This window comes from Ostrinia nubilalis, chromosome 28 (genome assembly GCF_963855985.1).
Source record: "Ostrinia nubilalis chromosome 28, ilOstNubi1.1, whole genome shotgun sequence".
Lineage (NCBI taxonomy): Eukaryota > Metazoa > Arthropoda > Insecta > Lepidoptera > Crambidae > Ostrinia > Ostrinia nubilalis.
Window position 1 is genome coordinate 4527535 of NC_087115.1, and position 12129 is coordinate 4539663.

The following is a 12129-nucleotide window of genomic DNA, read 5'->3' on the forward strand; positions in this document are numbered from 1 at the left end:
TAGCTCAGAATGCATTCCCCTGTGGCATAATGATCTCCCCTGTGCCATAATGCACCCCCCTATGCCAGAATGCATACCCTAATAGCCTTCTGTCGTCGTTTCTTGCCTGGAACAAGGCCAGATTTGCTCCCCCCAGCATAATACCCTTTCTCTAGACCATATTCCCCTGCCTCCTCTCTAACCCAGAAGCTAGATACACCCATGCTTATCTTTTTCGGTTTCCTTAGCTGTTTAGTTACTAACTTTGATCCAATCTAGATTTTCAACCCCCAGCTTAATACCCCTAGATCATATGACCCCCCCTCATAGAAGCTAGCTTACCTTCATGGTATTCTGTCGCTATTTTTAGCTCGCTTCTTGCTTCGGTCTCCATGGTGCGAGGTTCCCTGTACATCAACGCGTCCAGAAGCTAGGCTAGGATTAGGATTCCGGCTAAAGCCCGGTCTGTGACCCCAAGCTACCCATCCTTATCGCTCGCGCGTAATTATGTTGCTGTCGCGCTCGCACACTCACTGCGGGCGCCCGTCGCACAGTCGCGACAGCAATATAATTACGCGCGAGCGATAAGGATGGGTAGCTTGGGGTCATTGGACAAAATTCTACGTGCTCACAGACCGGGCTTTAGCTAGGTACACCAGCTCACCTTCTTGGCCTTCTGGCGCTGCTTCTTGGCGCGCTTCTTGCCGCGGTCCACGTGGCGCGCGGGCCCCTCGATGTACTGCAGCAGCGCGTCCAAATCGCGCGGGTCCGAGCGGGAGCCGCGCCAGCACGAGCCGCTGTGGATGAAGAATGTCGATCAATGCATGCATAGCTTGTAAAAAATAATTACGCCCGTATTTACAATTTTATTTATTTATTTATTTAATTAAAATGCAAGAAATGCATACAAACATTACTATGAGGTCTCAGAGTGCGCATGAACGCACAGGGTGACACTAGTGTTGCCGAACTATCGATAGTAAAGCTATCGATAGTTTTCATCTGAAAAAGCCTTATCAATTGGCCTATCGATAGTAAAGCCTTATCTATCGATTGGCCTATCGATAGTATCGATACTGTCGATAGGCCAATCGATAGTCTTGCGATAGTTTGGCGATCGATAGACTATCGATCAGCAACACTAGGTGACACACAAAGCAATCACAGAACTCTATTCAGCGCTGTGCGTTCGATTTGCTGCTTCACTTAAGCAAGCATCGTTTGTGAATACAGGCATTAAAATCCGGCGTCTATTTATTTATTTAAGGACAACCAACAAAACGTACACCATACATTCAGTTTCCTTCTAAATAAAATTATAATCTAAGGTATTGCCTTAATTAAAGGTTGCCTTGGTGCAAACCGGGCTTAACTTTCCCCCAGGACAAACTTGGCCTTCATTAGTTGGGTTATAAGCGGTCAAGCTGTAGATCCTGGCTACACAGGAGTTGCAGCGGTGGGAACGAGAGGTGGGAACGGTCCCGTATTCTTTAATGACACTGCACTTACCCCGAACAACCAGAGGAGGTGGAGAACACGCTCGTATCCCGACTAGATAGCGATACAGCACACTGTTGCTGCGGCCGACACAGCCTTTGTTGTTGTTGTTGCTGCTGCTGTTGTTGTTGTTGCTTCAGCTGCTGTTGTTGTTGCTGTTGCTTCATTTGTTGTTGCTGAAGTTGCTGCTGCTGCAACTTCTGTTGTTGTTGCTGCAACTGCTGCTGTTGGATTTGTTGTTGCGCCTGTTGTTGCGCTTGTTGTTGTTGTTGTTGAGCCTGCTGTTGTTGCTGTTGGAACTGGAACAAATATTATTTTTTTAATGGAACGATAACATAAGACGTGAGCCGTTTTTTACAGTACACAAAATAACCATCACTTTCTTATATTTTATTAAAAAGGGAAGATATTGGTTTCATTGCACCTAATATTGCTATAGAAAATACAATTCCCTGACCACATGGCGAATGTCAGTGTCAGTGAGTTACAATTTTATGATTTAGAAAGAAAGAAAGAAACAATATTTATTTGGTATCAAAGACATTATTTAATGCATTTTATAATTTAAAAAAGTGATGCTGGTTTTTTTTTTGGTTTTAAACTTTTTAAACATATACGAAGGCGCCGAGCGCCTGTGTTGCGAAGGGCAGATCGATTGTGACCTATTAAAAATGATGTCCTAAGAAATCCTTGGAGCGAGACGTTATTTATTTTGTTCGGAAAACATACAATGAAACAATAACAGACTAATAACCAATGCTTATGGACGATTATGCTGTATCTTTTTCCCTTTTTGTATTAATCAGATCCCTTTACCTGTTGTTGTTGCTGCCGAATTTGTTGTTGTTGCTGCGGCGTGAGCGTCGGCTTGTTGTGTATCGGCAGGTCGTATATCGGCTCCGGCTTCTTCTGCTGTTGTTGCTGCTGCATTTGTTGTTGGAGCTGCGCTTGTTGTTGTTGTTTTAGTTGCTGTAACGAATATAATATCGATTTTATAAACAGAATAAAAAATATTTTACTTCAAAAGTATGTGACGAGACGATTTTAAATAACTTTTTAATCGTAAGATAACTTTTAGCTGAAGAATAAGTTTCAGTATGTCAAGTTTATTCTTCAGTTTCCTGGTTTCCTGTTGGTGGAAACCGGGCCTAATTCGCACCCCAAATGGGTGCGGTGGAATTACCGAATCTGTTTCATCGCGCTTCGGATGGACTTTCACTTGCCTTCAATCCTGGAATGCAGTGCTTAATGCACCGGCACTGTTCTTTGAGCCACTTTGGGTCTTCTAAACTTTATTGCGCTTAAAATAAAGTACAAAATCGCACTCACCTGTAACCGAATTTGTTCCATCGCGTTCGGATTGACCTTCCCTTCTGCCTTCAATCCAGGGGGTGCATTCATTTGAACCGGCACTGTTCTTTGAGCCACTTTGGGTCTTCAAAACTTTATTGCACATACAATAAGGTACATAATCGCACTCACCTGTAACCGAATTTGTTCCATCGCGTTCGGATTGACCTTTCCTTCTGCCTTTAATCCCGGGGGCGCATTCATTTGAACCGGCACTGTTCTTTGAGCCACTTTGGGTCTTCAAAACTTTATTGCACATACAATAAGGTACATAATAGCACTCACCTGTAACCGAATTTGTTCCATCGCGTTCGGATTGACCTTTCCTTCCGCCTTCAATCCAGGGGGTGTATTCATTTGAACTGGTACTGTTCTCTGGGCCACTTTGGGTCGTTCGCTGACGGCCATCTTGGACATTTTATCCGCTAACTGGCGTTGCTGCGCTTCTAGCGTCGCCTGCTTTTGGCGGTTCGCTTGCACTTGAGACGGGGTTAGGCTTGGAGGAAGTGTTTTTGGGAGAGCCTGGAATGGAAACATTAAAATTTACAAAAAGTATAACATATTTGATTAAAAAATCTCGCAGAGCGTCAACCATAAATATTCCTTTGGAATAGAGCAACAACCAAGAGCTGTCAAACGAAACCGATTTTAGGATGACACTGCATGTCATTGGCGTGTCAGTTTTCAGGATTATGTCACTTTTAGTACAATACTCGTAATTATTATAATCAATCACTGAACCAGTCACCACGTTTTTGAAGACACACTAGGACGTCCACTGCTGAACATAGGCCTCCCCCAATGATTTCCACATCGCCCGGTTGGTAGCGGCCTGCATCCAGCGCCTTCCTGCTACCTTTATGAGGTCGTCGGTCCACCTATCTATTGCTAACTCACCGGCGGCTTGGGCGATGCTTGCGGTGGTTTCACCTTCGGCGGAGCAGCCACTTCTTGCGTGTGTACAGCCGCCTGTTTCTTCTGTGTCCCCTATGTTCTTCTGATGAATTTCGTTGCGGGTCCAATGACAGTTCAACTTTCCCCCGGGACAAACTTGACCTTCACCGGTTGGGTTATTGGTGGTCAAGCTGTAGATCCTGGCTGCACAGGAGGTGCAGCAGTAAGAACGAGAGGTGGGAATCCAGTGTAATCGTACGTTTTACCGACTGTTGTCGCTCCGTCGAGCTTCCAAAAAGCGACTCCATCGCCGCGTCTGGCGTTTAAGTGTGCGCTGTAGAATGTGATGGAGGACTTTTGGACGCTCTCTGCCCCATCTAAGGGACATAGGATCTTAAGTCAAGTCTGCTATGGCTACCAGTAACTCACCGGCGGTTTAGGGGACGCTTGTGGCGGTTTCACCTTCGGCGGAGCAGCCACTTCTTGCGTCTGTACAGCCGCCTGTTTCTTCTCCAGCACTTCTTCTCCGTTGCTCTTGCATTGCTGTTTCTTCTTGTTGAGGATGGACCGCAGACGCTCCCTCGTCTCGTTGAAATTACGCGGCACGGGGGTTGTTAGAGGCGGCTGTGGTTGTGAAAATAATTATATTATTGCTATGGTTTTATTAAGGTGGGTTGATACGGCTGAGTAGAATAGTACCACCCGAACTTTTCGCGTGGATGTCGCAAGAGGTGAATAAGGGACAAACATGCGAACATCAGGCCTCGCCAACCCTTCTAGCTTTTAATTTGGTGAAAGAATGCAGTAGAGATTAAAAGATTTGATGGTGATTTTGATGATGTACAAAATGTACAGTGTCTATTGGGGCAGACTATAAGATCGTGGCCTCCTCGACGAGTGCCTTAAATAGGTTTCTGGTGAATAAAAGGGTCGGTCGTAAGTAGAGCCTAATGACTTGATGATGATGAAGGAGAATAGTGCAGTAAACATGGACAGTGTGAGAAGGGTAACTCAAATCCTCCATTTGCCTGTTAAATTAGAGAGGGTCATGCTCATGTAGTGGAAACCAAAAGACCTGATGACGATGATGATGATGATGGTACTCACCGCATGTCCAAACACGGTGCAGTAGCAGCAGGTGCAGGGCTGATCAGCTCCACCCTCGCCCGCGCATCCACCGCCAGCCACCGGCACATGATTCACTGAGGAGATTACAAGTATTTACTATAGTGGGAGTAACTTGACCTTCACTGGTTAGATTTTTATTGGCGGTCAAGATAGATATAAGGATATAAGGTTTATTTGCAGAACACATATAGACACACAATAAGCAAAAAGTAAAAGTAATAAACACAGGAGTAGTAAGAAAAATAGTACATTACAAAGAATAAAAAAGAAAATCCTGCGCTAAGGTGTAAGTGTGCCGTAGAGATGCAAAAAAGCTCAGTGTAGACACTGCTCTAAAAATGAGCAGAACATTGATTTTCAGCTGTAGATTCTGGCTACACAGGAGTTTGGAAGGAGAGTTTGGGAATAGTCCTACTATAGCTGTAACGCTTGATTGAAACAGTGTCTGAGGAATGGGAGGGGTGATTGACATTTTTTTTATCAAAAGAAGATTAAGAGTCCCGTTAGCCCCTTGTACTAAGCTAAATACGCTTGTGTCACGAGTGAGCTCACCACAATAGTCGAGCGGCGGCGGGGACCGAACCCGCGTTCCCCGGATCACGAGTCGGCCAGTCCGACCCCTTCACCGTTCGGCTATCGTGGCTTCAATTATAAATATTGTGACGTGACAGGGCATACAAATGTGAGTCTTGCTGACGTTTGACCGTCACTAAATCACCCTCCCGTGCCGCTTCCATACCTCAGGCACAGACTGAGTTAGACTAGGCCTATAGTGACATTCGTTTGATTATCGATTTCATAACGAATCCGTTTACACAGCAGTTACTTTTTGTGGAGACTACAGAACAATGACAAAAAAGTATCTACGAAATTAGATCACATGACAACTTAAGTTGTCGTAGAATCGAGTTGTCGTGACACCCAAAAAATAAAGAAAATACTAGGGATGTTATGGATAGTTAGTTAGTTTCGTAGTTTCGGTTATGGATACGGTTACGGATATAGGGATAATATTATACCGGTTTCGGTTACGGTTACGAATCTATTTTTATTTCGGATATCCGAAAGTTTCAGTTACGGTTACAGATATCTGTGCTTTAGAATGCAATAGTTGTCCAACACGCTTCATTCATGGCCGCACACTTTACATCGAATAAAAAGTAATAAAAAAATAAAAATTGATACAGATTATTTAAATCAGGTTGTTATGCCTTTACATAATATAATGCTATACAAAAAAATATATACAGGGTGTCCCAAAAACAATGGATAACCCTGTAACCTTCGATAGGCCTCGCCATGGTCTCCCTAACGTCCAATTTTGACCCCAGTAAAAATATCACCGTTTTCAAGATTTTTAAGTTTTTGTGCATTTTTAGAAAATTGCCACCTGCGATTACTTTTTCTCATGCCATTTCTACAAATGAGGATACTTTTCAATCTAGTTTTTTTCCTTATCACAAGGGATAGTTGGGCTATCAAAAGAAAAGATTAAAGTTCAACAAACTAGTTTAAAAGTATGAAAATTTTAAGAAATTGCAGAGAAGAAGGAAAAATTAATTCATTGTCTTGCACTTTTGATCAGCCGTCGTGTAAAAAAAATGTAGGAAGACCATCGTGCCCATTACCTTAAAAACTTCCTTGGTTAATTGAGATTCTAAAAAGGTATCACAAGCCTATGTATTCTGTGTTATTTTTATCTTATGGCTACTTGAATAGCAACTAGTATGAAAACTGCAAAAATGAGTTTTTCTCGTAATAGTTAAACTAGGACTGCATAGTGGCATTAAATACAAATGGATAATTTTTAGCGTAGGAATTTTAATAAAGTAACATTTTATCATCATCATCATCATCATTTCAGCCATAGGACGTCCACTGCTGAACATAGGCCTGTACCCCAATGATTTTCATAATGACCGCTTAGTAGCGGCCTGCACCCAGCACCTTCCTGCTTACCTTTATGAGTTCGTCGGCCCACTTTGTAACTGGACGTCCTACGATGGGCTTTCCGGTACGTAGCCTCCACTTTAACCCTGCTGCCTCAGTTCTGCAAACTACTGTGCCCTGCACATTGCCACTTCAGCTTGCTGATCCGTCGAGCTATGTAAGCGACTTTAGTTCGTTTACGGATCTCCTAATTTCTGATACGGTTTCGTGAAGAAACCCGAGCACAGCCCCTTCTATAGCACGCTGTCCAAAAAATCCACGTTTCCGAGCCGTGTATTATCACGGGTATCTGTCTATAGGCACATTTATAGGGTTTAAAACCAAAATTAAGTAGTCACAAAAACGCAGAACGGACGGCCAATGGGGCAACAGGGTTCAAGTGGAGGCTACGTACCGGAAAGCGCATCGTAGGACGTCCACTTACAAAGTGGACCGACGACCTCATAAAGGTAAGCAGGAAGGTGCTGGGTGCAGGCCGCTACTAAGCGGTAAATTAAAATTCATAAAATTCATTTATTTTTGCAAATAGGCTTTAAAAAAGCGCTTTTACACGGTCATTATGAAAATCATTGGGGTACAGGCCTATGTTCAGCAGTGGACGTCCTATGGCTGAAATGATGATGATGATAAAATGTTCCTTTATTAAAATTCCTACGCTAAAAATTATCCATTTGTATTTAATGCAATTATGCAGTCCTAGTTTAACTATTACGAGAAAAACTCATTTTTGCAGTTTTCATACTAGTTGCTATTCAAGTAGCCATAAGATAAAAATAACACAGAATACATAGGCTTGTGATACCTTTTTAGAATCTCAATTAACCAAGGAAGTTTTTAAGGTAATGGGCACGATGGTCTTCCTACATTTTTTTTACACGACGGCTGATCAAAAGTGCAAGACAATGAATTAATTTTTCCTTCTTCTCTGCAATTTCTTACAATTTTCATACTTTTAAACTAGTTTGTTGAACTTTAATCTTTTCTTTTGATAGCCCAACTATCCCTTGTGATAAGGAAAAAAACTAGATTGAAAAGTATCCTCATTTGTAGAAATGGCATGAGAAAAAGTAATCGCAGGTGGCAATTTTCTAAAAATGTACAAAAACTTAAAAATCTTGAAAACGGTGATATTTTTACTGGGGTCAAAATTGGACGTTAGGGAGACCATGGCGAGGCCTATCGAAGGTTACAGGGTTATCCATTGTTTTTGGGACACCCTGTATATAAACTGCCTACATCCGAAACTTTTGAATCGGTTACGGTTTCGGATATCCGAAAGTTTCGGTTATGGTTACGGATATCCATAACATCCCTGGAAAATACTGTAAAAAACACTTACTTTTACAGACGTGTTGCTGATGCGTAGCGTTAGTATTTTCGCACGCTTTAGGCGGCGCCTTCGCTGGTTTGGGCACCGGTTTCTTAACTTCCTTCTTTTTCTCTTCTAGACCACTCTTGCCTTTCTCATAGCACTGCTTCACTATATCGCCTAGGCAGACCGAATTGGAGTCTGCGTCTTTACAAGAATTGCAGAGACAATCGTTCGTCCATTTGCAGTCAGTTTTCGGGGTATCACAAGCGTCGGACTCTGATTTAGATTGTCCATTCCGCATCATGTTTCTGAACGCTACAGTATTTAATGTTTGACGCGCGTTTCTCAACGCTTGCGCGGAATATTTAGCCAATAATTCTGGGTTCTGAGAACCAATGACAGCTAGGTTCTGCTCTATCGTGCAACTGTCAACGTCATCTGTCACTTTTAAGGTCTCTTCGATATCTTCGTCCAGTAATTTCGCGTCTATGCTCGAACAGATGGAAATGACGTGCTTTTTGTACGTCTCCGGGACTGGTAGTCCTTGGGTGATGTAATGTTTGATCGTGTAGAAGCTATCTAGTAAAGTATTGTCCCCTTTCGATGTGAGTATCGCTTCGCATTTTGCCAGTAAAGCATCGTTCTTACATTTCTTGTCATCGTCTTCTTTTTCCGGTTTCTCCGCCGGTTTTTCCTCCTCTTTCACGACGGGTTTCGGTTCGGTTTTCTTGACGGGCCTAACGTTCGCTTTCCCTATGATTTTGCTGAGGCCCTTAGCTGCTAAGATTTCGGCTTCGCTCGCGTTCGATATCGAATTCGTTTGACATTTGACTGACACAGTTGCAGGAGGCGGTTGAATTTTTGCGAACGCTTCCTTCAACTTTTGCTCGAGTTGTTCCAATCTATACAGCATCACGAGCCACTCATCACCCGTAAGTGCTTTCTTGGGCAAACTCTCCATATACACTTTGTTCATTTCTCTTAACCTCTCAATGAAGTAGTCCTTCTTTTTGTCTAACGATAACGTCGTAAAATCCGGTACGTTCTCAGTGTTTTTAATCGGCAGTCCAGTTAGTTCTTGCATCACATTTGCTGCTATCTCTGGGTTGACTAGAATCCACCCGGCTAACTGCTGGGATTCCGCGCATCGTCTTAAAACATCCATGTAGTTGAATTTCAAGCCTTTTACCGACCATTTCTGGTCCTGATACATCTCTGACAGTTTCATAAGAAGAAGATCGAAGGCATTCCCAGCAGATGTTCTTAAAAATTTCGTGATTTGCTGCAGCGATTCCTTAGAGGTGCAATTATCAGAGTCGGGACTAAAATCCCTCGTTCGTATCTCTTCGGTTTTTTCTAATAACTTATCACAATCATTTGCGTATTGCTTCGAAGCCAAATCTTGGATGTACGTGTAGAATTTGTCTAGCATAGCTTCGATTTCGTGCTCTAGCAACTCCATGGGTATATTCTTGAATTTCGCCGCGACGTAGTGTTTCCACGACACAAAGCGGGACTTCACTAGTTCGCGTAACTCGTCCATACTGAGGGCGTCTTTCACCGAATTATCGAATAATGTAGACGCTTGTGAGTACATTTCACAATTGATCGCGTTTTTGGGCAACGCGAACAATTCGCCGTCTTCCTCTAAACATTTAGCCAGTTCGGGACTTTTGTTCTGTTTAAAATATTCGAAAACTTTATTTATAACTACTTGAGCCGAGATCGAAAACAGCAGATCTTTGAAATCTTCTTTATTGTTGCTCTTGCTTTTCATTAACGCCTGTAACTCCTTTTCGTCCTTCAATAAGTCTGTGATATCCTTCGAGTCGAATTCGAACGTCATAGTGCCTATGAAGTCAGGGTCAATGTTATTCTTAATCCTACGGTTCGCTTTGCGTTTGGCAGTGTTCTTAGTGACTTTCACGTTATCCCTATACTTATTAAGCTTTAATTCTCTAATTTGTTTTAAAGTTTCCGGCGTGAACTGCGCCTCGTCTGGTATGTTAGTTATAACTGTATCTAAATCTGGTAGTTCTAGATTGAGTTTGGACGCAATTTTGGGCATGTTGGCGATGATTTGCGGCATGTTTTCGAAGAAGAAGTTGGCAACTTTTAAATGTCTCGGATCGTCTAAATCCAGTTTAGCGTAAGGAACATCAGCGAAATCCTTGTCCAAATTAAGCACTTGCTCGCATATCTGTTCTAGCGACAACGGCCCATCGTCATCTTTGGTCCCGTTGTTCATGGTATTGTAAGAATTGATTATGTTCTGACACTCCTCCATAGCTTTTTTGATTTCTAAACCGAATGTTACATACTTGTAAACATTAGGGTCTTTATCGTTGCATTCTTCTTCATTGCATTCCTTTTCGTCTTCTTTTTTGCGTGCATTCAACGGTATATTGATATCGGGTGCGTTTTGTGCGTCGTTTTTATCGTCGCGGAGTAACTTGTTGACCGATAATAATCTTTGAGTTGGTTTCTGAAAGGTGGGCGTCGGTTCGGACGTCGTTGGCGACATTTCTTGCAACGGCGGACTGACGGATTCCGGATACTTCCCTCCCTCCGTCTGCATTTCGTATTCCTGCTGTAGATTCGCGTCTGTCGTGAGAGCAAAATTGGCGAATTTGGCCAGACATTCCTTCATTTCTTTGCAGATATCCACCGACTCTTTCTCACCTACGATCGTTTCGGTATCGCTGATATTGTCTTCTCTCTCTAAAGGGAACGCCTCAGGCGGTTCGGCTTCGGACTTGGGTTTCTCTTCGTCGGATTTCAAGAGTTCGGTTTGGGGGGTTTTGTATTTGAGCATTTGGAGGATCTTATGGGGTCGTGCGAGAGGGGAGGGGTGTTTGAGGCGTCTCTTAGGAGCGGTGGCGAGGCGTGGCAGCTTGGGGCTCGCGGTTCGACGCTTGCGCCGAGGTAAGTCTTCGACTAACGTGACGTTGCTGTCAGGCAGGCTGTAAGAGAAATATGATTGTATTATGGCGCAATGAATTTTTAAGTTTATGAGTTGATTGTAATCAGTATAAGGTTGAATTTAACTTTTTCAAGAAGTATTGTGGTAAGAGTACGATATGACACTGTTGGAATATTATTGCCAATTTTGAACTTAACAACTTTAATGGGCAGGGCTCCAGCCGACGAAAAATCAACGGTGTGCGCCTACTCTTAAGGCCCAAGTTACCTCTCCCTCTCGCGGCGCAGCTGTTGCTCGAGCCACACGCGCAGGCGCTGGTAGTATAGTTGTTGGTCGCGCATGTGCACACCTGGCGATATTGGACTCTATGTGTGGAGTGTAAGGCTCAAGTTACCTCTCCCTCTCGCGGCGCAGCTGTTGCTCGAGCCACACGCGCAGGCGCTGGTAGTATAGTTGTTGGTCGCGCATGTGCACACCTGGCGATATTGGACTCTATGTGTGGAGTGTAAAGCTCAGGTTACCTCTCCCTCTCGCGGCGCAGCTGTTGCTCGAGCCACACGCGCAGGCGCTGGTAGTATAGTTGTTGGTCGCGCATGTGCACACCTGGCGATATTGGACTCTATGTGTGGAGTGTAAGGCTCAAGTTACCTCTCCCTCTCGCGACGAAGCTGCTGCTCGAGCCACACGCGCAGGCGCTGGTAGTATAGTTGTTGGTCGCGCATGTGCACACCTGGCGATATTGGACTCTATGTGTGGAGTGTAAGGCTCAAGTTACCTCTCCCTCTCGCGGCGCAGCTGCTGCTCGAGCCACACGCGCAGGCGCTGGTAGTATAGTTGTTGGTCGCGCATGTGCACACCTGGCGATATTGGACTCTATGTGTGGAGTGTAAAGCTCAGGTTACCTCTCCCTCTCGCGGCGCAGCTGTTGCTCGAGCCACACGCGCAGGCGCTGGTAGTATAGTTGTTGGTCGCGCATGTGCACACCTGGCGATATTGGACTCTATGTGTGGAGTGTAAAGCTCAGGTTACCTCTCCCTCTCGCGGCGCAGCTGTTGCTCGAGCCACACGCGCAGGCGCTGGTAGTATAGTTGTTGGT

At 44.0% G+C, this 12129-nt stretch overlaps 1 protein-coding gene across 1 annotated transcript; it reads right to left on the reverse strand.

The window, feature by feature from the left end:
* Positions 1 to 4: 4 nt before the first annotated feature.
* Positions 5 to 11374, reverse strand: LOC135085211 (uncharacterized). Its single transcript, XM_063979965.1, has 9 exons — positions 11301 to 11374; positions 8138 to 11073; positions 4828 to 4922; positions 4150 to 4344; positions 3112 to 3348; positions 2293 to 2445; positions 1489 to 1775; positions 644 to 776; positions 5 to 106 (listed from the first exon to the last, which is right to left on the reverse strand). The coding sequence occupies exons 1-9, from the start codon at positions 11372 to 11374 to the stop codon at positions 5 to 7; spliced, it is 4212 nt and encodes a 1403-aa protein (XP_063836035.1).
* Between the last annotated feature and the right edge of the window lie 755 nt (positions 11375 to 12129).